Source organism: Myotis brandtii, unplaced genomic scaffold (assembly GCF_000412655.1).
Source record: "Myotis brandtii unplaced genomic scaffold, ASM41265v1 scaffold847, whole genome shotgun sequence".
Taxonomy (NCBI): domain Eukaryota; kingdom Metazoa; phylum Chordata; class Mammalia; order Chiroptera; family Vespertilionidae; genus Myotis; species Myotis brandtii.
In genome coordinates this window covers 217353-239489 of record NW_005371441.1, presented here as the reverse complement: position 1 = coordinate 239489, position 22137 = coordinate 217353, and the positions used below count along the sequence as shown (strand labels likewise).

The 22137-nt window shown below is 40.2% G+C and overlaps 1 protein-coding gene across 1 annotated transcript; it reads right to left on the bottom strand.

Moving 5' to 3' along the window:
• Nucleotides 1-9757: 9757 nt before the first annotated feature.
• Nucleotides 9758-11605, bottom strand: TSPYL1 (TSPY-like 1). Its single transcript, XM_005884688.2, has one exon. It carries the CDS (start codon nt 11491-11493, stop codon nt 10213-10215), a length of 1281 nt encoding a protein of 426 aa, XP_005884750.1. The 5' UTR covers nt 11494-11605; the 3' UTR covers nt 9758-10212.
• Between the last annotated feature and the right edge of the window lie 10532 nt (nt 11606-22137).

Below are 22137 nucleotides of genomic sequence, written 5' to 3'. Positions count from 1 at the left end.
TCTAAGGCTTTAGTGATTGTGTATTCAAGTCAGCTCATAGGGCTTCTCATGTACAGAGTGGGTTCAGCAACTCACAGGCCTTCCTTCTTTAATGTACAGATTCATGGCTATTTCCAAAGAATGGAGATGAACAGAGTTGGATGTTTAAGAAAAGTGAAGTGTTACTGTGTTAAGTGTGATCATTTAAATAATTAGGAGCAGCTGAAAGGGAAGCCTCTCATCCCAAGAAAACATAATAAAGGATCATTTCAATTTTCCGTACATATTTTAAAGTTTATATACTTTGGCCAACACCTACGAAGTAATTGGACAATATTTCCCCTTCACTGTGTAAGTAGAAAAATGTTGTATTTTCCTTCTTTAGAGGTGACTTAGATACACACGGGTGTGCAAATTCAGCCTTTAAGCATTACTGGAAGAAATGTAATCTCAGGATATTTTAATTTCTAAAATTATGCATATCATATGTTGCTTATCCTCAGATTATAATCTTAATCTAAAAAAAGTTCTTGCTTCATAATGCCTGTGGGCATGAAACCAGCAAATATTTGCCAAAATTGGCTTCTGTGATAATTCACTGCAGGGCAGAAACAATGATCAACTGTTTGCAGGCATTGAAGCTATTAAATGCCTTAATTAAAATATTTTAAGTAATATTTGAAATGTTAATGTTAAAATGTTTACTTAAAAGGTAAGAAAAGTTACTGTCTATTCAGGTCAACTCATGCAGTTCATTAGGTAGTGATGCCACTTGGTTTGTTGGGGTGTGAAAATACTGGTGTTAGTCCTTAGAAAAATCCAAGAAGGAAGGAAAACTAAAAGTTTGCATATGTTTGTTTAACATCTTAAATTCATATTAGAAAATTACTATGACTTGTTGAAGTAGAAACTCCACTACAGAGCACCCCATATTATGATCACTTTCAAAGAGGGGCTTAGAAGTGGATTCCCTTGTAATACCTTAATCAATAAAGAAAAAAATAATAAAAAAAGAAGTGGATTCCCTAAGAAGTAAGGACTTAGGGGAAAAGGAATTAGAGAGAAGCAGCAGTTATACTGAGATTTTTAATGAGGGAAGTAGTGCAGATTTTGTCCAACTAAGAATGAGGTGCTGCTAGAAAGACAATACAATCCTTCACAGTCATAGTTTAGCTCACAAAGGTTTACCAGAGAATTCATAAACCATTTTTTTTACCCCTAGTCAGCCTGCTAAGGACAGACTGCCCAGATGACTACTGCCAGCTAATCAGTTACCCAATCAAAAATTGTGCAAACAGGTTTCACTCTTCCCAGACTACAATTAGTTTTCTCTCCCACTTTCCTCTTTCTTTTAATAAATCCCATTTTTGCTTTTGTGGGGTAAAATCAATCTACTGATTTATCCTCTATGCAAACAAGTAAACAATGTGCTGTAATTAAGTGACTTTGGGACTTTGAGTTATTCTTTGACACTACTCTGCCTTGTTTGTAGGTAAATATCTTATTTTGTTTTTATAATGAAAACAATCAACTATAGATGAAGCAGGAGCAGCAATAGTGTTTAGGTTCCCAAACCTTATTGTGCATCAGAATCACCTGGAGAGCTGGTTAAAACACAGTTGCTAGGCTCCACTTCCTGAGATTTTTATTTAGTAGGTAAGAAATAGGATTCTAGAATTTGCATTTCTAACAAGATTTTGGTGGTGGTGGTGGTGGTGGTGGTGGTGGTGGTGCTGCTGCTGCTGCTGCTGCTACTACTGCTACTGCTGCTGGTCTGGGAACCACCCTTAAAGATCCACTGCTTTAAGGTAATGGAAAGGAATTAGGTTGGAACTGAAAGTCAGAGAGAAGGGCCTGAATAAGGAAGGTCAGAAAAGCATCTTATAGGCATTTGAATGTGCAGAAATGGAGAAGGAAACTCAGGGAGATTCTTGACAGTGCCCCAGGAAATTATTATGATGTTAGTACTTCTTCAGAACATACTGTCCAGAGCATACTGAACTTATTTAGTGACAAGAGGATGACAGAACCTCTAAGTTTGTAAATTTAGGGAATCTCTAGAGAGATCAACTTTGGCCTGGAACTGAGAGAGAAAAAGTTAAAAAGTAATTCCAAGATTGGAATTATAAATGAAATTATACAGCAGCAAGAAGAATGTGCACATAAGTTCTTGCAAGTAGAGTTAGCAACTAGTATTTAAGCACAGGAGAGAAGTCAAGACACTGGAGATGTGCAAATGGAGTTCCAATTTTTTAGTTCCCAACAGTATTTTAAAATGTTATCTATTGAGGTTATAATTTACATACACTATAATGCATGGATCTGAAGTGCACAATTTCACAAATTTTGACAAATACATCTGTGTTATCATCATCCAAATCAAGATATGGAGCATAAATTCACTCATGTTTCTTCATTTATTCTCCCGAAACCTCAGGCAACCACTGTGGATTTCTATCACCACAGTTTCCCATGCTACTGAACTTCACATATACCAATTATATAGTTGTACTCTTGTCTGGCATCTCTTGGGAAAACTTTCAGAGGTATAGTGAAAATAACCTCCAAAGGGGGACAGGGCCCAGAGACTGAAGAAAGAGACTGACAACTCCAGAATTAAACAAGTTTAAGGGAACTTAGGGACAGAAGCAGACTCAGTGTGGCTCAGTGGTTGAGTGTCAACCTATGAACCAGGAAATCACCGTTCCATTCCCAATTAGGGCACATGCCTGGGTTGCCCGCTCGATCCCCAGCAGGGGGTGTGTGGAAGGCAGCAGATCAATGATTCTCTCATCATTGATGTTTCTATCTCTCTCTCCCTTCTTCTCTGATATCAATACACACACACACACACTCTAGAGGCCCGGTGCACGAATTCATGCACCAGTGGGGTGCCTCAGCCTGGCCTGCGGGATCAGGCTGAAACCGGCTCCCTGATATCCCCAGAGGGGTCCCAGATTGTGACAGGGCAAAGGCCAGGCCGAGGGACCCCACTGGTGCACAATCGGGGCCGGGGAGGGACACAGGAGGTTGGCCAGCCGAGGAGGGACCACGGGAGGGCTCCAGGGTGTCCGGCCCGCACGATCGGGGCAGGGGAGGGACACAGGAGGTTGGCCAGCTGGGGAGGGACCACGGGAGGGCTCCAGGGCATGTCCGGCCCATCTCGCTCAGTCCTGATCGGCTGGACCCCAGCAGCAAGCTAACCTACGGGTCAGAGCATCTGCCCCCCTAGTGTTCAGTGCACATCATAGCAACTGGTTGACTGGTCAACTGTCTGCCCCCTGGTGGTCAGTGCACATCATAGTGAGCAGTTGAGCAGCCTTACCATATCATTAGCATATTATGCTTTGATTGGTTGAACGGCCGACTGGGTGACCAGACACTTAGCATATTAGGCTTTTATTATATAGGATTTTTAAAAAGAAGCAAACTGTGGGACAGCGAGAAAGTAAATTTTCATGGAAAGTACTTACTAAAGAGCTCTTTTGTACAATCAAGCTAATTCTATTCTGTAAGACTACATGGGTTATATGGAGCAGATGTGCTGAGAGCCTACTATATTCCCGGTACTTCATCTTAGCTGGATGTTATAAGGTGGTAAATTTCTGAGTAAATGTAACAAAACTGGAGAGTGGGCATTCCCTCATTTGAGGAAGAAGGGTTATCCATGATTCTCAAACTTGTTTGCACCTTAGGGTCTAATTTAGTTGGTTTGAAGTAGAGCCTAGGCATCAGGATTTTATCAAAGCTCCCAGCTATTTATAATGGGCAGGTTTGAAAAATATTAGGCTAAATGACTACTGATCTAAACGTAAATTAAATGAGAAATTAAAACTGAGAGGAAGGTAAATGGGAGTTAAATATTGATTACATATTATATGCCAGGAATTGTGGTTGGCATTTTTACACTCTAACCTTTAACAACTAGAGGCCCAGTACACAAAATTCGTGCACGGGTAGGGTTCTTAGGCCTGGCCAGCGATCAGGCCAATCAGGTTCCCACCTCCCTGCCTCCCCACCTCCTTGCCTCCTCCTTTCCTTGCTCCCTCCATGCCCCGCCGCTGGTCGCCCGCCATGTTCTGCGCTGCCCCCTGGTGGTCAGCACACATCATAGCGAGCGACCGAACTCCCAGTCTCCTGGTGAAACTCCTGAGGGGATACTTTGCATATTAGCCTTTTATATATATAGACTAGAGGCCAGGTGCATGAAATTTGTGCACTCGGGGTGGGGGGTTGTCTCTCAGCCTGGCCTGTGCCCTCTTGCAGTCCAGGAGCCCTCGGGATATCTGACAGATGGCTTGGGGAACGGGCCTAAACCATCAGTCGGAAATCCTTAGCGCTGCTGCAGAGGCAAGAGAGGCTCCCGCCACCGCTGCTGCGCTCACCAGCCGTGAACCCAGCTTCTGGCTGAGTGGCACTCCCCCTGTGGGAGTGCACTGACCACCAGAGGGCATCTCCTGGCGGTCAGTGTGCATCATAGTAACCGGTCATTCTGCTGTTTTGTCAATTTGCATATTACCCTTTTATTATATAGGATGTTAGTACTTTGAATCTTTTAGCACAGTGCCTGGCACATAGCAAAGCTCCCATGTTTGTTATCATCATCTTAAAACATTATAACGCATTCTTCAAATACAACCTAGGAGAATATCAACTTATAAAATAGATATTATCATCCCTGCATTGTGAACAAGGAAACTGAGACTCAGAGAAGGTATTTCTTTTGCCTAATGTACTTGGGGGAAGATTCTAAAACTGTGATTTAATCCCAACTTAAAGCTAGTGTGTTTTCCCTGTCTCTTCAGGCCAGTAGAAAGACATCTGGGTATTTATAATAATTAGCAGCTTATTTAAGTGACCGTTTTCATTATTTTTTAACTTTTTTCAAAAAATGTTTTCTTTATGGATTTTAGAGAGAAAAACAGAGGCCCCTTTTCGTTTTTAATAGAACCGTTTCTTCCTGGCCTGTTCTCAAGAAAGTTACATTAAATGCAAGTACTGAGAACATGAAGCCAAAAAGTAGACATTGTTTTCCTAATTTGATCTGATGGAAATTCTTCAGTGGGTCTTAACAAATTCTGAGGTCAAAGGAAATGGATCAAGGTGGCCCTTCAGAACTGAAACAAAGCACTTCAATCAAACATGGAATTAATAATTAATACTAATTAATAAAGATTATATCTATTATTTCTATATAGTCTAGGCACTTCAATTATAAATTAACATGGAGAGAGAAGTTGGCCCTGAGGGGATGGTCCTCCTCTTGACCACATAAATCCCATTTTCTTGTGCATGTGACTGGTTGGAGTATGTGATTTGCTCGAGAAAACATCCAAGGAGTGATATTCCCCCAATGAGATAGAGTTCTTAAAGAGCAAGGACAATATCTACATTCCATATAATCCTTAATATAGTATCCAATACAAAATAATAATTGCTGTTGCAGCAATTAGCACGCTAATTTTTAACAATCAAATATGCTTCTTCAAGTGGTGAGCATTGCATTGACTTGATGTAATGCTAGATTCAGATTTTTTTTTCTGTTGCTGGCTAACAGCTAAAACTTGCAGCCCATGTAACATACACAAAATGATATACACATTGTATACGGGAAACGTATTTATACGTTTTACGTTGACTGGTAAACACAATTTCCAGTGAGTTTTCCAGTATTTGTCTGTTTAACATTTAAGAAAAATAATTCAGTATACATTTTATAGTAAATCACAAAAAGTTTCATTGAAAAAAAAATATGTAAAACTAAAGTTATAATTTTACTGAACGTTGCCATTTGCGCAAAAAATTAGCAAAAACGGCCCGCATACAATGTTAATGACTGAAATTACTTTTATTTTCTGAGCTTCATGTAAATCTGTAAGTCAAAAAGTACAGAATATTTTATTCTTGAAAAATATGAAGCTATAGGTCCTAAATATCACTAGAGACTGAACCAATATAACCATCAGTGCCAATTTGGCACCCAGATCTACCTTATTTATATCCAGAAAAATAGTTTTACACAGTACGTTTTGCAAAGTATTGGATATATCTTAGAACAAGATTATAAAAGGCATTTCATTTCATTATCCTTTTTACCCACTGGCCTCTAGTTATACTTTACTCAACTTGAATTTAAACTAGATAAGCCTTGTCCTAAAGTCACAAAAAATTTCATGGGGAGAAAGAATAACGTTTAATTTTTAGATATTTTTATATACTTTGAGATACTCAAGAAGTCTAGACCCATGCTGTCCCATGTCATTTAAAATTTTACCAGTAGCCACATTTAAAAAATGGAGAAATTAACTTATAATGCATTTATTTAACCCAGTGTATCAAAAATATTATTTCAAATGCAATCAACATAAAAACTTAAGATAATTTACATTTCTTCCAAACCACGTCTATGAAATCCAGGGTGTATATTATACTTACAGCAGATCTCAATTTGGACTAGCCACAATTAAAGTGCTCAATAGCCATTGATGGCTCGTGGCTACTGTATTGGACAGCACATGTCTAGAGTGTAACAACCTTCAATCTCCAGGTGAATAGTCACCTTAAGATGTACAAAAACAAAGCACATAAAAGTTGATCCAAAGTTGATGCTCTGTTAAGATGGCAAGTGAAAAGTTAATAAATGTTAGTGTTTGGATTTTTTTCTAATTTTTGCTTTTATTTAATAAAGGCCTTGTAAATTTTTTGACATAAATTTTACAAATACCTTGAAAACCATTTTCTTCTATTCATTACCTCATCAAGTCTTTCTGGGTCAAGTATGTCAAACTCAAAGGCTAACACAAGCCAAGTAAATAAGGTTTAAGTTTATGTGAGCCACAAAAAAAACAAAAGCTTCAATTTTCATGGAAACACAGGTTTATTTAGATATTTAAATAAACAGTTTTATTTAGCTGAATGCAAAGGGCTGAAATAAATGAGTAATCGTTAACATAAAACAATAGAATATTTTAATAAAAATTAAATTTTTCTTGAACATTAACTTACCAGACACTGAGTAACTACACAAATAAGTATAACACAAATAAACCTATTTTTCTTGTTCTCTGAAAGCGAAATATTTCCTGTTGCACACACCAAATAAGTCAGTACAAGACAAATGACGTGGCAATCGGCTGCTAAAATATTCGCTAGTATTAGTGGAGAGAAATGGCATACGGGAAATGTATGTAACAGGATTAGAGTAGTCAGTCATTAGTGAACGTTGTAGTTTGTTATTAATAATTATGCATAACAGGATATTGTATAAATTAAGTTACAAACTTTTATTAAAACATTCCTTACATACCATTATATTGGCTGGGCCACAGAAGTATTCCTTGTGGGCCACATGCGGCCTGCCAGCCTCGTTTGACATGCTTTGCTGGGTACTAGGTTGTTTCTTTTCTCCATTTGTTATTTTGTCATCCAGTATTTATCTGGTGACAACTATGTACATTAAGCTAGATGCAGTGACAAAGGTAAAAACATCCTTTCCATCTCTGCTTTCACAAAACTTCCAAACCAGAAAGGGACAGTGAAAGACATGGAAATAAATCTTTGTCACTCTGCCAATTATTTGTTTCCGTATCAGTCTTTGCCCAGTTCTTTAACAATAAATGGAATGCATTCTCTCTTCTTACACTTGTTATCTTCCTGGGGCCTGACAGATGCCTTAACAAATGTTCATGGAATTCAATAAAATGAATTACTGTGTTATTTTCTAGAACAGAGACTCCTACAAAGTACACCAAGTACATAAAAAAGAGTTCTATCTTCCCTAAGGGGAACAGAAAAAGTGTAAAACAGAAGAGTTATTTTTGACAGGCCTTGAAAGATCTGACAGAGATAGAAGGTGGTGAGGTTTGAAGAACAAACAAGTTTCTACAGCTGAGAAAGTATGGGATAGAAGAGTATATCACTTATGATAAGAATTCTCTGAATGTGTGCTTATTAAATGCACAAATGACTAAAACTAGCCTGAATGACCTGAAACTATTATCTATATAGACAAAAATGGAAGCTTTAAGTGAAGGTTGGAGTGGAGTAGGGGTGCTGCACAAAGTGTATGGGGAAAAACTGACATCATGAATAAGCAGTTGCAATTGTTGACATTTTAAAGTAAACAAAAGGAACATCCCTTCCTACCTTTCAAGGTGTAGTAGTGTGCCATATTTTATTTACTTTTGGATAATGCCTGTTGTATTCATTTAAGAACTTTATTAAATTCCATAACCTGTTATCTCTAATAATTTCTTCAAGCATGTTTGTTGACAGGGTGAAAAATAGGAACTCTTAACAGAGAAACATACTTTTATTTTCCATCATGCATATATGTTAATGGTACACTTCCAATGACAGAGCAATCTCCCAAGTACTTAAGCTAAATTGTTAATAAGTTGTTACCAGTGCAAATTATCAAGCAAGACAATCATGCCACACTGTTTTTGCAGGTTATTTTTCCATGAAGACAATAATTTCCAAAGTCTTAATAATCTGACAAGATCAAGTTATTTATATTTCTAAGAATGCAGTTTTGACAGAAACAAGAACAAGTTGAAAACCATTAGGAATATTCATTTAAGTCTCTACATCGTACTGTACTGGAAAGATTGTTATTTTTCTAAATGTTCCCAAACAAAAGCAAAGAAAGCTTGTATAACTCAATTTTCCTAGTAAGCAAAAACAGAAAATAACAGGCTTTTACTAAGTATTAGTGAAGTAAAGGACACAGTATTAATCTACATAAATTAAGTCAAATGAAAACGAGAAAATACCCAAAGTTGTATTTCTTTAAATAACTCTTCTCACCCTTGCCAGTGTGGTTCAGTGATTAGAGCGTAGGCCCAAGCACTGAAGTGTTGTCAATTTGATTCCTGGTCAAGGTCAAGGGCATGCACCTGCGTTGCAGGTTTGATGCCTGCCCTGGTTGGGGTGTGCAGGAGGCAACCAATCGATGTCTCTCTCATGGATGTTTCTTTCACACCCCTCTTCCTCTCTCCCACTCTCTCTAAAAATCAATGGAAAAATTATCATTGGGTGAGGGTTAACATAAAAAAATCCTGGCCAGTGTGTGCAGTGGTTAGAGCACTGACCCACTACACCAAAGGGTTGTGGGTTCAATCCCCAGTCAAGAAAACATACCTGGATTGCAGATTCATTCCCGGCCCTGGTCGGTCAGGACATGTGAGGAGGCAACCAGTCGAAGTGTCCCTGGAAATCATGGAGAGCCAAATTAACTACAAGATCTGCTTTTGCAGATGTTTCTAAGCTTTTTTTTTTCTTTGAGATAAGGGACACACAGAGAGAAAGTGTACTGCTATCCTGACAATTACTTCAGGATGAGGAAAGAAGGTACAAAGAGGTACCTAAGTTTTGTGTGAATTCACTAGTTGATGCTGAGAAAGCCTGGACACCATCCTTATACTTGTCATGAGGACAAGATCTAAACTGTCACCTCAACCACTTCCCTGAAGTAGGGCTATTGGATGATGGGGATCAAGGGAAGATGGGGTGAGGAACTGAGATGCCTTTTGGGTAGAGGAATGGAAAGGCTGGAAAGGAAATTTGTGCTAGCAGGAAACTTATGTCCACCACCAGTTCTGGAGATTCTGGTTCACCAGAAATCAGAGGAGCTGACAATGGTCTGGAAGATGTTCATCGAGTAGGCAGCAGGCTAAGTGAGTGGGCACAACCAGAGGTGCAAGGGGAGCAATGAAGTCACATAAGTCACAAAGACCAAGTGGCCCACTGCTGCTCTCCAGTGTCTCTGGTTGCTTTATTTTCTGCAAAAGTCCACAGGCTATATATGCCTGCCCAGCAGAGCAGAGTGGGTAGAACAGGCCTCTAGACAAAGCTAGAATCCCAGGTGGTAAGAACCACCACACCAGAGGCCCTGGAAACAAAGAGTCCAAGCAGTGCAGAAAAAGGCAGTGAAATTTACAGCATATTTACTTAGCTCAGCAGTAGTGTGAGTCATGGCCTTGCAGAATGTGACAGTAATGCAGAACAGCATGAAGGTTGCATATCAGTGGAAAAGTCAGGCTGTGTAGAAGTGGAGAAGCATGGCCATGAAGGTCTCAATCTTGCGGTTGAGTAAACAAATGTCCAGAGGAAAAAGGTCTTAGAAATGTCAGGGGGAAAAACAGTAGAAGGTATACCCCTTTCCGTTGCTCAAGCACAGGTTTCAGCAAGCAGTCAGGGGACCTTGTGCAGAGGTAGTCCCAAGGACAAAGTTTAACCAGACTGGAACCCAAATGGCCTGGGTATCTCCACTGGTTCCCTTATCGGGCGCCGTCTGGCTCTACGGACTCCTTCCCGCAGCAGGTAGTACTGCAGAGGGTTTGGCCACAGGTCCTCTTTGATGATCTCGGCAATCTTGTCAGACTCTGGAAGGCTGTGGTCTGAAAACCAGGTGAAGAAATTGCAGACGACGTCCTGGTTTCTGCGAATGAAGGACTGGGGTTCGTGACCCCGACGCCACACGATGGGAGTGGAGAGAGACACTACTCGGCCGGAAGCTCTGACCTCGTACTCCTTGACGATCAGCTTGTTTCTGAAGAAGGGGTTTCTTCGGAAGAAGAACTTGAACTTGCAGCCAGTTTTCGGGTGTCTGAATTCCTTCACTTCCAAATGGGTGATGTATCTTAACATCTCGGCATCCTGGCCCCTGATCATGGGGGACAACTGGGGGTGGTTCCGGAAGGCGGTGACCCAGAAGCCCGGGATATTCTGAATGATGTAATTCCGCCGCTCCAGGTAGTGCCGGCGCATCCGCCCGAACTTCTGCTCCAGCTGCTGGAAGGCCCGGTCAGCCTGGGCATTCACCGTGTCCAGTTCCTGCTGGATGGCCTCCAGGGGGTTCATGCGGAGGTTCACGCGGAAATTCACGTTCAGGGGCCGGCGCCGTGCCCCCTCCATCACCTCCTCCACCGCTCTGTTTGCCTCCGCCACCGCTCTGTTTGCCTCCGCCATTTCTACTTCTTCGCCTACTGGCTTCTCCTCTACCTCCACCTCCTGCTCCATTACTCTCTCCTCCTCCTTTCCTTCCTTTTCCACCATCGCCTCATCCGCGGCCTTCGCCTCGGCCACCTCCTCAGCCCCCGGCCTCTCGGCGCCGGCGCCGCGCAGTTCCCCAGGCCGACAGCCATTGTTCAGGCCGCGGTCGGTTGCCATGGCCACAGACTCGGCCACCGGGGCCCCGGCGGGGGGCGGAGCCTGTTCTAGCTCCGCTTCAGGCGCCCCGAAACTGCGACCCCCACCGACTCCGAACTGGGGGGCATTGCCGCAGGCCGCAGGGTCCTGCGAGGCTCCCTCCTCCTCTGGAAGCTGGGCCCGTGGGGGCGCGACGGCCTCCAAGCTTCCCTCCCCGGACTCCGCCATCACCTGTGCCGCCTCGGTTTCCTCACGGAGCTTCGGGCCCTGGTGTGGGTCGGGGGGTCCGGTGGCACCGTCGGGAGCATCGGGGCTGCAGGGCTGGAGGAGAGGGGCCCCCTCGGCCCCATCCAGGCCGCTCATGGTGGTGGTCGTAGCAGCCAGACCAACCGTAAACTAGCAGCCGCTTTCCTCACAGAAGCCGCGGGCGGTGTGAAGCGGAGTCTAGCACCGCCCACTCTCCGGTCTCGTCTCGCGAGGGTCTCCGTGAGGGTGACGTCACAGCTGCGGAGCTCACCGCGCGACTTCGCTGCGCCTGTGATTGGTGCCGCTGTTGCCAGGTGCGAGCGTGTTCTCCGTCTCACTTACAGGAAGTGTACGATAAATTGACTTACATGTAAGTAAATGTACCAAGGACTCGAAGACCGTAGGCGCTGAGGGCCCTCCCCACAATGCACCTGGAACCTGCCTCCAGCACATACGCTGGGGTAATTGTAGGGGCCACAGTGCTGCACTGCATACTTTGTATAAACACATGTTTCTCTGGTTTTCGGTATTTCTTAGGCAGGAAGGTAAGTCTGTTCCCTGTTACTCCATCATGTCCGAAAGCAAAAATCTTCTCTGTATTTTTAAACCAGGATGAATCGCAGATTGTTTCCCTTTTCTCAAAGGAGAAGTGACATGAAAATATCAGTACCCGCCTGTAACATCACTGGGAGCGCAGGCCACTCGGTGATGCATATTACTCCTTGCTCATCCTAAATTTATAATCTGCATCGAAGAACTTGTGCTGCATAATGTCTGCAAGGATTAAGCCACGATCAGTTTGCTAAGTCTTGCTCAATGGCCCCTCACTGTAGAAAATAGAAAAGCTATTTCCAGCCCCAGAAATGACTAATCTGTTCACAAATTTAGTTCTGCAAGAAGATTAGAAAGTTTGGCTGTAATGAAGTGTGTATTCATGGCAATCAGCTCATGGAGTTCCTTTAAGAGTTATGCCATTGTCTCTGGTGGTTTTATTTTCAGATTGTTGACTTGTGAGGAAAACCAGTATTAGAGATTCCCAAGGCCTCGGAGAAAGACCACCTGCCACCATTTTAGGAAGAAAAGCCAGAATGCCAACCTGTAGTTAGTTGAAGTGTAAAAGAGGCAAACACTTTTTTTCTTTTTAAATATATTTTATTGATTTTTTACAGAGAGAAAGGGAGAGGGATAGAGTTAGAAACATCGATGAGAGAGAAACATCGATCAGCTGCCTCCTGCACACCCCCTGCGGTGGATGTGCCCACAACCAAGGTACATGCCCTTGACCGGAATCCAACCTGGGACCTTTCAGTCCGCAGGCCGGCACTCTATGCACTGAGCCAAACCGGTCAGGGCCAAACACTTTTTTCCTATTTTCTTTGCTTTCTATGGTAGGCTGAGTAATGGCTCCCAGAGATTTCCAACTGCTAATCTTCAGAGTCCATGAATGTGTTCTCTACCCGGTAAAGCGACTTTGCAGATATGATTAGCTTAAGGGTCTGGAGATGGATGATTATCGTGGATTATCTGGGTGGACCCTGTGTCCATATAAAAAGGAGGTAAGAGTGTCAGTCTGAGAAGAGATGATGACCAAAGCAAAGGTGAGAGAGAGAGAGAGAGAGAGAGAGAGAGAGAGAGAAGGGAGAGATTTGAAAATACTATGCTGCTGGCTCTGAAGATGGAGGAAGGAACCAGGATCCAAGAATAAAATGCAGCCTCTAGATAGAAGCTGGAAAGGTAAGGAAACAGATTCTCCCAAAGAGCCTGCAAAAGAAAGCAGCTCTGCCATACCTTGATTTTATGATGCCTAACCTCCAGCACTGTAGGTTAATTACTTTGTGCCGGTTTAAGTTATTAAGTTTGTGGAAATTGTTACAGAAGCAATATGAGATGAATACTCCTTGAGTTGAGATTGTGTATTGCATCTGTGTGTGCCTCCGGTTTTTCCTAGTAGCAACCCCTTCGCCCTGTGAGGTCCTGCCCAACAACTTGATTTACCATAGTTTGAGTTTCTTTTTGGTTATCGAGACCAGAAATTTACTTATGCAATATATAGAAAGACAAATTTAAAGCCAAAATCTACCACAAAACATTTTTAAGAAGACCTCAGGTACTTATGTTTTTGTTTACCACCGTTTACCTAGTGCCTAGCACACTGCACAGCGTTGCATAGGTTATTAGAATTTTAATAAAGGAACAAGTGAATAGTGTGCCGTGCCAGCTCAGTCAAGGGTTCAGTGAGCCTGAAGGGGGGCGGCGAAAGACAAAGAGAATAAGCTGCGTCTAGGACTCTAGGTGGATCTGCTGTGCCTGACTGAGGCCACAGAGAGAGACCCAGACAGCACGCTGAGCCTTTATTTTATGGCCAGAGGTAAACAAGGTAGTGGTCACCATAGTTACAATGTTCTTGTGAGCTTCACTTGTTTTGGCAGCACTTGCTGCACCTCCCACAGCCCATTAGCTACCCAGATAAGATCTAGGGAGCCTCAGAAGGTCAAGATTAATTATGCTAAGAGGGCTGTGCCCTGTAAGCTGGGACTTGTTTGTGGCTGTGCCAACCGGTTCAGTCCAGAGGCTTAACCCTGTAGCCGCTCCCTACAGAATAGAATACAGTTTCTCCTGCCTGCAGCTTGGTGCTTGTAGAAATAAGGGGCATTCAGATTTCCTCCCTGCTTTCCTCCCTACCTGCCACCAGGAAACCGGAGGGCTTCTCTTTCTCCAGGAAGAAAGTCCTAGTCAAAATGAAATTTGTGTATATGCATGAGAGACTATGGAAGCATTAAAAAAAAAACACACAGAAAAAAACAGTTTTGTTTTGCAAATAATTTACATTTGTGTGGTCACACTGTATGACAAACTCTGGTTGGACCGACATATTTAGGTGAGTTTACATAGCAAAGCCTCAAACTACCAACACTGTATTTCCGATTCTTTAATGCTTCCTGAACAAGCCAAGGTAATGATTCCAGGCCTTAACTTCACTTCTCTCTGCAAGAAATGGATATAGATCCTGTGATGCATGGCTGAAATTACTTTTGTATAGATAAGAATGAATAATGGAGCACAGCTGGTGTGACTCAGTTCATCATCCAGTGCACCAAGATGTAGCAGGTTTGATTTCCAGTCAGAGCACATGCCCAGGGTGTGAGTGTAATTTCCCCAGCGGGGGCCATGCAGGAGGCAGCCAATCGATGTTTCTCACTGATGTTTCTATCTCTCCCTCTCCCTTCCTGTCTCTCTAAAATCAATAAAAACATATTTTTTAAAAAGGAATGAATAATGGAATTTTCCACAAGGCCCACTTCTAATTGCCATGAAATTATTCTCAGTCTTGGAACTGGAATAATTTAATTTGGCCTGAAGTGGAAACTTTTTTACTCTAATATGCCTTCTATTTTTAAGCAGAAGACAGTGCCAGGCTGTGACCAGTCCTAGAAGACATCTTTATTTGTCAAAGTCACTATTATGTTGTCTACATAATGTTATCCTGTTATTTTCTCTGTTTCTGCTTACTGGGAAAATTAATGCACTAACTGGTAATGTTAGGAAAAACTCCAGTGATAGATGGTACATTGGTGAGTAATCAGGACTCTGGTGAGTGTAATTTCCCCAAATAGTATTGAGACATTTTGGAGAAATCCTTCCTTCTCATATTGTCCTTCTATCACTGGAATAGCTGTGATATGGAATATTTGATTGACTTTATACAGAAAATGAGGAAAAATAATTTTTTTCTAATTTTAATTGTCTGAAAATCACAGTAGAGAAGTGATTGTGATTATATATAACTCTTCATTGTAGATGATGGTGAGCCTAGGTTATGATCACTTTTAAGTAAGAGAAGGACCAGTGAGAAACAAGGATTGAGAGGGGAAAACAGATAGGTGTATTTTAGGCCTTTTTTTTTTTTTTAATCTTCACCCGAGGATATTTTTTCCATTGATTCTAGAGAGAGTGGGAGGGATGAGGGTGGGAGAGAGAGAAAGGGATAAACATCCCAGTGAGAGAAATACATAGATTGATTACCTCCCACACGCCCCCTACTGGGGATCCAGCCTGAAACCAGGCATGTGCCCTGAGCGGAAATCAAACTGGCAACCTTTGGTGCACAGAACGACATCCTACCAACAGAGCCACCTTGGCCAGGGCCATTGCATCATAGTTTAATTGGCAATGTTTGTTGTTTTTTTTTCCTTCTTGGTGATATCTAAATAATACTATATTTTATAACTGGTGAAATTAGGTGAAATGCCATAATTTTCTTCCTGGAAAATTCATTGAGTAGTAAAACTGTAAACATTTTGTTTTTATATGTAAAATGATGTTAAGTTTCAAGCTCAGATAAATAAATACAAGTGGGTTTTCCCCCTTGGAAGTGGAGCAATATTTTGTTGATGAGGACTTAATGCATTCCTGACCCTACCTAATGAAAGCCAATAAAATCCCTATTCTTTGTAATAACCAAAATATATTTCCACTAATTTCCAAGAGACCCCCTAGAGAAGGTATAGCTCCTGCTGGGAATCTCTTTTAAATACTTGGTGGGTATGGTATTCTCATTGGTTCCAGTAGATGGAGCAATTGGTCTTTAAGAAAGTGATATGTCTAGTCCAGCGGTTCTTAACCTGTGGGTCGCGACCCCTTTGGCGGTCGAACGACCCTTTCACAGGGGTCACCTAAGACCATCCTGCATATCAGATATTTACATTACGATTCATAACAGTAGCAACATTACAGTTATGAAGTAGCAACGAAAATAATTTTATGATTGGGTCACAACATGAGGAACTGTATTTAAAGGGCCAGAAGGTTGAGAACCACTGGCTCTAGTCTATGATGGAAGAACTTTGAAATAATCTTTCACTATAAATGAAATACTCTTATAATTTAAATTGAATCAATATTTTATTTCCACTAACCTGTAATTGTTACAAAGTCATTTTCTCAAGCAGATTTAGGTTTGTTATGATGGTTTCCAATAATCAAATCAAGCCAAAATATCAAATGATCCTGCATGCTCCTGTGTAGACTGGAGTCATGGACCTAGTTTCAAGTTTGAGCTCTGCTGCTTATTACCTGTTTGACCTGAGCAGGTCACATAATCCCTCTGAGCCATAATTTTCTCATAGTAAAATAGAGATTAAAATACATACTTTATAGGCCTATTAAGAAGATAAAATAGCCGAAACCGGTTTGGCTCAGTGGATAGAGCGTCGGCCTGCGGACTGAAGGGTCCCAGGTTCGATTCCGGTCAAGGGCATGTACCTGGGTTGCGGGCACATCCCCAGTGGGAGATGTGCAGGAGGCAGCTGATTGATGTTTCTCTCTCATCGATGTTTCTGACTCTCTATCTCTCTCCCTTCCTCTCTGTAAAAAATCAATAAAATATATTTTTTAAAAAAAGATAAAATAAATTTGTAAAGTGTTTAGCACTATAAGCTTTCAATGAATAGAAGCTGGTAGTATTTTGGGGGGGGGGGAGTATTTTATGCTCAAACTCACATACATTAAAATTAAACTATTGTACACTGAATTCCATTATGAAGCAGTTAAGTGTTTAGGAGTTCAGAGAAGTAAGACATCCATGTGAATTAAAGTGATCAGTGAAAGTTTCACAGAGGAAATGAGACTTATATCCTACTGTGGGTAAGAGTTGAATAGCTTGAGAAAGAGGTGGGGCATGAAGATACAGTAATCATACTTGTCCACTGCTCCAGCTATTTTAACATGCATTCCAGATCTTCACTGTCCAATATAGTGGCCATTAGCTACATGTGGCTATTTAAATTCAAATTAATTAAAATAAAATGAAAATTTCAGTTCATCCATCACACTACCTGCATTTCAAGTGCTCAGTAGCAACATCTGGCTATTGGCTACTGTACTGGGTAGCTTACAGCATTTCATCACGGCAGAAAGTTCTATTGGACAGTGCTGTTCTAGACACATAGTTTCTTCAGGTGGTAGAAAAAGAGGGCTTGCCAGACCGAAAGTGCCGTACCACTGAGGTAGCCAGCCATTATTTTATAAAAGTATTAACGAAAACATTACTCATGAAAATTTATGTTTTCAGCTAGCATTTTTTTTTTATTTTGCAAAAATTGTGTGTGTTTATAATTAGGATTAAGTATATTAGAACTGGCTCACATAATATCAAATAGATAGTCCAGATGTTATATTTCTGTATTATAAAGCTTATAGATTTAAAATAATTTGCCAATGTGTTTGAGCCATTACCCTTCATAGAGAGGAAGTTAAATGAGTCAAATGCAGGTAGTATTAGTTGAAAATTTTATATAATTTCATTAGTCATTTAGATAATCAATAAAATGTACGCTTGGTGGAACAAGCTCTTAATGTGTTTTTAATAAGGTAAAATAATTTAAGATAAAAATAATGTATGTGAAACAATTAATGAAAATAATTACATAGATTTTTATTTTTTAATACATTGTTATTGATTTCAGAGAGGAAGGATGAGAGAGAGAGAGAGAGAGAGAGAGAGAGAGAGAAACACATCAGTGATGAGAGAGAATCATTGATTGGCTGCCTCCTGCATGCCCCATATTGGGGATCAAGCCTGCAACCCCGGGCATGTGCCTTGACCTCCTGGTTCATAGGTTGACACTCAACCAGTGAGCCATGCCGGCCGGGCTACATAGATTTTTAAAAGTCACTGTGAATCATAGTTATTTGTTTGGTACAATACCAAAAATTGACAGTTAAGCCATTTAATAAACATGACTTTTATATTTGAAAGCATCTCAAAATCCTGAGGATAAGAAATTTCATACAAGAGAAAATGTGCCTTCCATTTTGTAGATAGTATGAAGTTTAGATGAGTAGCTACTTTTTAACAGTGTTATGAATTTGTGTTGTCACTGTTCATTAAAACTCCAGAGCTAATATATAATCTTACAGAAATATCAGTAAATTTTTGTGTGTGAGTACAGTCCCAAGGTCAAGGAACCTTTTTAGAACAACCAGACTTTCGTGATAAAAAAGAACAAACCAGCTCTCTGGTTTGAAGCCAGGTTTCATCAAAGTCATTTACTACTTTCTACTTAAAAATTAATTCAATCTGAAAAGTTCTTATTATGGTATCTAACTTGATACTTTGGTTGTCATAACACTTCATCCATTAGCTGAGAACTCTGCCTTGTGAATTCTTTGGCTCTAAGACTATATTACAACTTCTTGGTTTGTAAGCAAACCATTCTATGCCCATCTGTTTTTAAAAATGTGGGAAAGGTTGATTTAGAAAGAGACCACCATTCACCATTTGATCATTAATAGAAATCATCTCATGACATAGGTAGAATTCACAGAATTCACTTTACTGTAAAGATAGGAAATCTCAGAGAGTTCAAATGACTTGCCAAAAGTTATATAGCTAGTAAGTTATGGAATGTGGATATGAACTTGGTTTGCCTGACTTCAAAGCTCTTTCTACTACTCCCTATTGCTTTTCTGATTTCTTGAAATCTTTGACAATAATGGGGGAACTCAAGGACTGCTGTCTCTTTCCGGATAAATTCTTTTTCCAGGGTTCACATCTTCAGTGCCTGGCACACAGGAGATTCTTGTGCACTGCTGGTTGCAATGATTAAATGTTTCTACAGTGAAGGCTAACTGATTCAAAGCTCTTTCTACTACTCCCTATTGCTTTTCTGATTTCTTGAAATCTTTGACAATAATGGGGGAACTCAAGGACTGCTGTCTCTTTCCGGATAAATTCTTTTTCCAGGGTTCACATCTTCAGTGCCTGGCACACAGGAGATTCTTGTGCACTGCTGGTTGCAATGATTGAATGTTTCTACAGTGAAGGCTAACAGCCATTAAGCTAAACAGAGCACATGGCTTATATGAGACAAGTGCCCTCAGTGGAAGCATTTATTAAATGTGGGACAGATTTAAGAAATAATACCTTCTGCTACTGCTGTTATTTCTAACTTAACAGCTTTTCCAGCTTCTCAGACTTGGAGTTCAGAGATTTCATTTGCTGATGAATGAACTTAAGGATAAAAGAGCTGTAACAAATATTTCATTAGTTTTTACTGTTCTACATTGAGAAAGAAGTCTTGAAAACAAAGGCTTGTTATCAGGAAATACATGAAGTCCAATTTGGAAATAATTCTAACTCACTCTGAGAAGAGAAAGGCAATCTGCATCCTTCCCACTTAGCATATCATCTACCCAATATGAAGATGGAATTAAGGTAGCCAGTCAGCTGACTTTGAGAGAGGAAGATTTTTCTGAATTATCTGGGTGGGCCCAATGTAATTATAAGGGCCTTTTTAAAGTGGAAGAGGGATGCAGAAGAGGTCAGAGTAATGTAATGTGGAAAGAATTCTACCAGCATTGCTTGCTTTGAAGATAGAAGAAGCCACTAGCCAAGGGATGTTGGACAACCTCTGGAAACTAGAAAGGGCAAGGAAATGGATTTTCCCCTGGAATTTTCAGAAAGGAATGCAGCCCTGCTGACTTTTTTAGTTTAGCCAAGTGAAATGCATTTTGGACTTCTGATTTCCAAAACTCTAAGATATTAAATTTGTGTTGTCTGAAACTACTTAGTTGTGGTCATTTGTTACAGCTGCTATTGAAAGCTGAACATGTAAAGCATTTAACACATTTTCTCATGCAATACTGTTAGCTGACTCAGTTCCTGTGTCCAAACTCACAGGAAGCTTTTGACTTTTTCTGCATTGTGAGAGGTGGCCCAGGGGAAGAGGAGCCATCCTCTCCCACTCTATGTATTCATTCACACCCTTCTCAATCATTTAACTCGCGAATAAAATATTTTTGATATCTCAGTCTATATGTAGTATTCTCTTTTTTGAACCTTTGGGCATTGTTTGTACATCTATTGTGATTACTTGCTTTGTTTTACTTTGTTTTGAGTTATTTATGAATTTATTTTACTTAACCCTGGTAGTTTGGAAATAAGTTGATCGTGAGGACAATTTTTACTAGCTTTTCTATTCCCAGGATGGTATCAGTTTGCATAAAGTAGGTAATAATTATTAAATGTTGTTAAGTAATAAATATTGGAAAAGAAGTGAAGGCAAGCAGTTCCCTAATGTGACCTAAGAATTCTATAGTCATATCTACTCACATGCCAGTGGCAAAACTTGGTTTGCAAAGGAGGCAAAGAGAAATTAGTCTCTAGCTAATGTGGTTTTGTGCTCAACTAAAATTCTAGGGGAAGGAGAGAGGACTGAATATTGAGGGGTAAAAAGCATATTCTCCCTCTATTGGTTTTAAGAATAATTTGAGCTAATTAAACATTATCTGTTATTATGAGTTTAGTAGAAAGCTATTAAGGAACAAAATGCCCCAAAGGCATGGTAAACTAGAAATGTAGCTAAACTCATCCTGAAAGGCTGTTTGAGTTAAAAAAGCTATTCCTTGATTTTGAGTTTCATAGAATTTGAGCTCATAAATCTTACAACTAATATGACTAAAATATATTTGGCTACTTGGGGCCAACGTCTTTAAGAGTATAAGCCAAGTTAGGTCAGTTTTGTGAAGTCTGCCCTTCAGAACATCCTCATTCTTGAATTCCTGGTTTTAATGGAGAACAGAGTGAGGAAGAAAAAGCAAAAGAAATTTGTGCCACATTTGTGAGTAGTGGAGAGGTCAATAGAGGTAAACAGAGAGTTCTGAGTATAGTTACAAATATATATTAACTCAAGTTCTGGATGGACTTTTATAACTGACCGAACCATCAAAGATTTTTAGGAAGAAGAAACAAACAAACTTAAAAGTATAAGCAGCTTTCATTTTCTGGGGATGCTTTGGCTTTAACTTGGGGGATTTTCTACAGCATTAAGTCTTGTAGTTAATGCAGAAGCCTCAGCAGCTTGTGGTTAAGTTACTTTAGAATGTGGGTGGGTTGCTTCCTTTTTCCTAAATGAGTCATGAGACATTCTAAGCAGAGAGGACATAATCCAAAAACGTATAGGTCTAGTTAAAGATTACGGATAGATGCTGATATATAGAGACAGAGATAGTCTAGGATAGCAATAGACACAGAGATAGAGATGAGGGAGGTTTCTCTGACTCAACTTGTACCAAATAGGATCTCCAAAACGTGAACAAAACTCAGCTAAGAGGTCCAAGATAATATTTCAGAGCGCACCTTTAACCCTTATTAATGTTGAAATGGGTAATTCCACAATATACTGTGAATTGAAGTTGAGAAAGTAAAATTAGTATGGTCTAAAAGAAAGTTACTTAACATTGATGTTTTCTGAGACTGCTAGTGTTTTGGCGATGGGCAAGGAATATTAGATGGAAATATAATTGTGGAATTATAAAAACTGCCAGTCTGCTAATAATTTGCTTTTGTTCAAACCATTTTTAAAATTTTGGCAGTTATTCATAAATCTTAGTCCAGAAAAAAAAAGTGTAATTTTTTTATTAGAAAAATGTGTACAGTATTAAGAGAATAAAGAGAAATCAGACCGTTACATCTTCCAAAAAGAGACTTTATTCAGGACTAACCTACTAAATTTGTACTTGTAGTCCTTTGGATTCCAGAGTCACAATTAGAGGAACAATTGGAAATAATAGAATTATGGTTTTTTTGGGACTAACCTACTAAATTTGTACTTGTAGTCCTTTGGAATCCAGAGTCACATTAGAGGAACAATTGGAAATAATAGAATTATAGTTTTTTTTGTGTGTTTTTTAAAAATCTTTATTGTTGAAAGTGTTATAGATATCCCCCTATTTTCCTCCTTGACCTCTTCTAACCCACAT

Excerpts from the sequence above, each read along its gene's own strand:
- TSPYL1 (XM_005884688.2), bottom strand. The coding sequence starts at position 11,493 with ATGAGCGGCCTGGATGGGGCCGAGGGGGCCCCTCTCCTCCAGCCCTGC.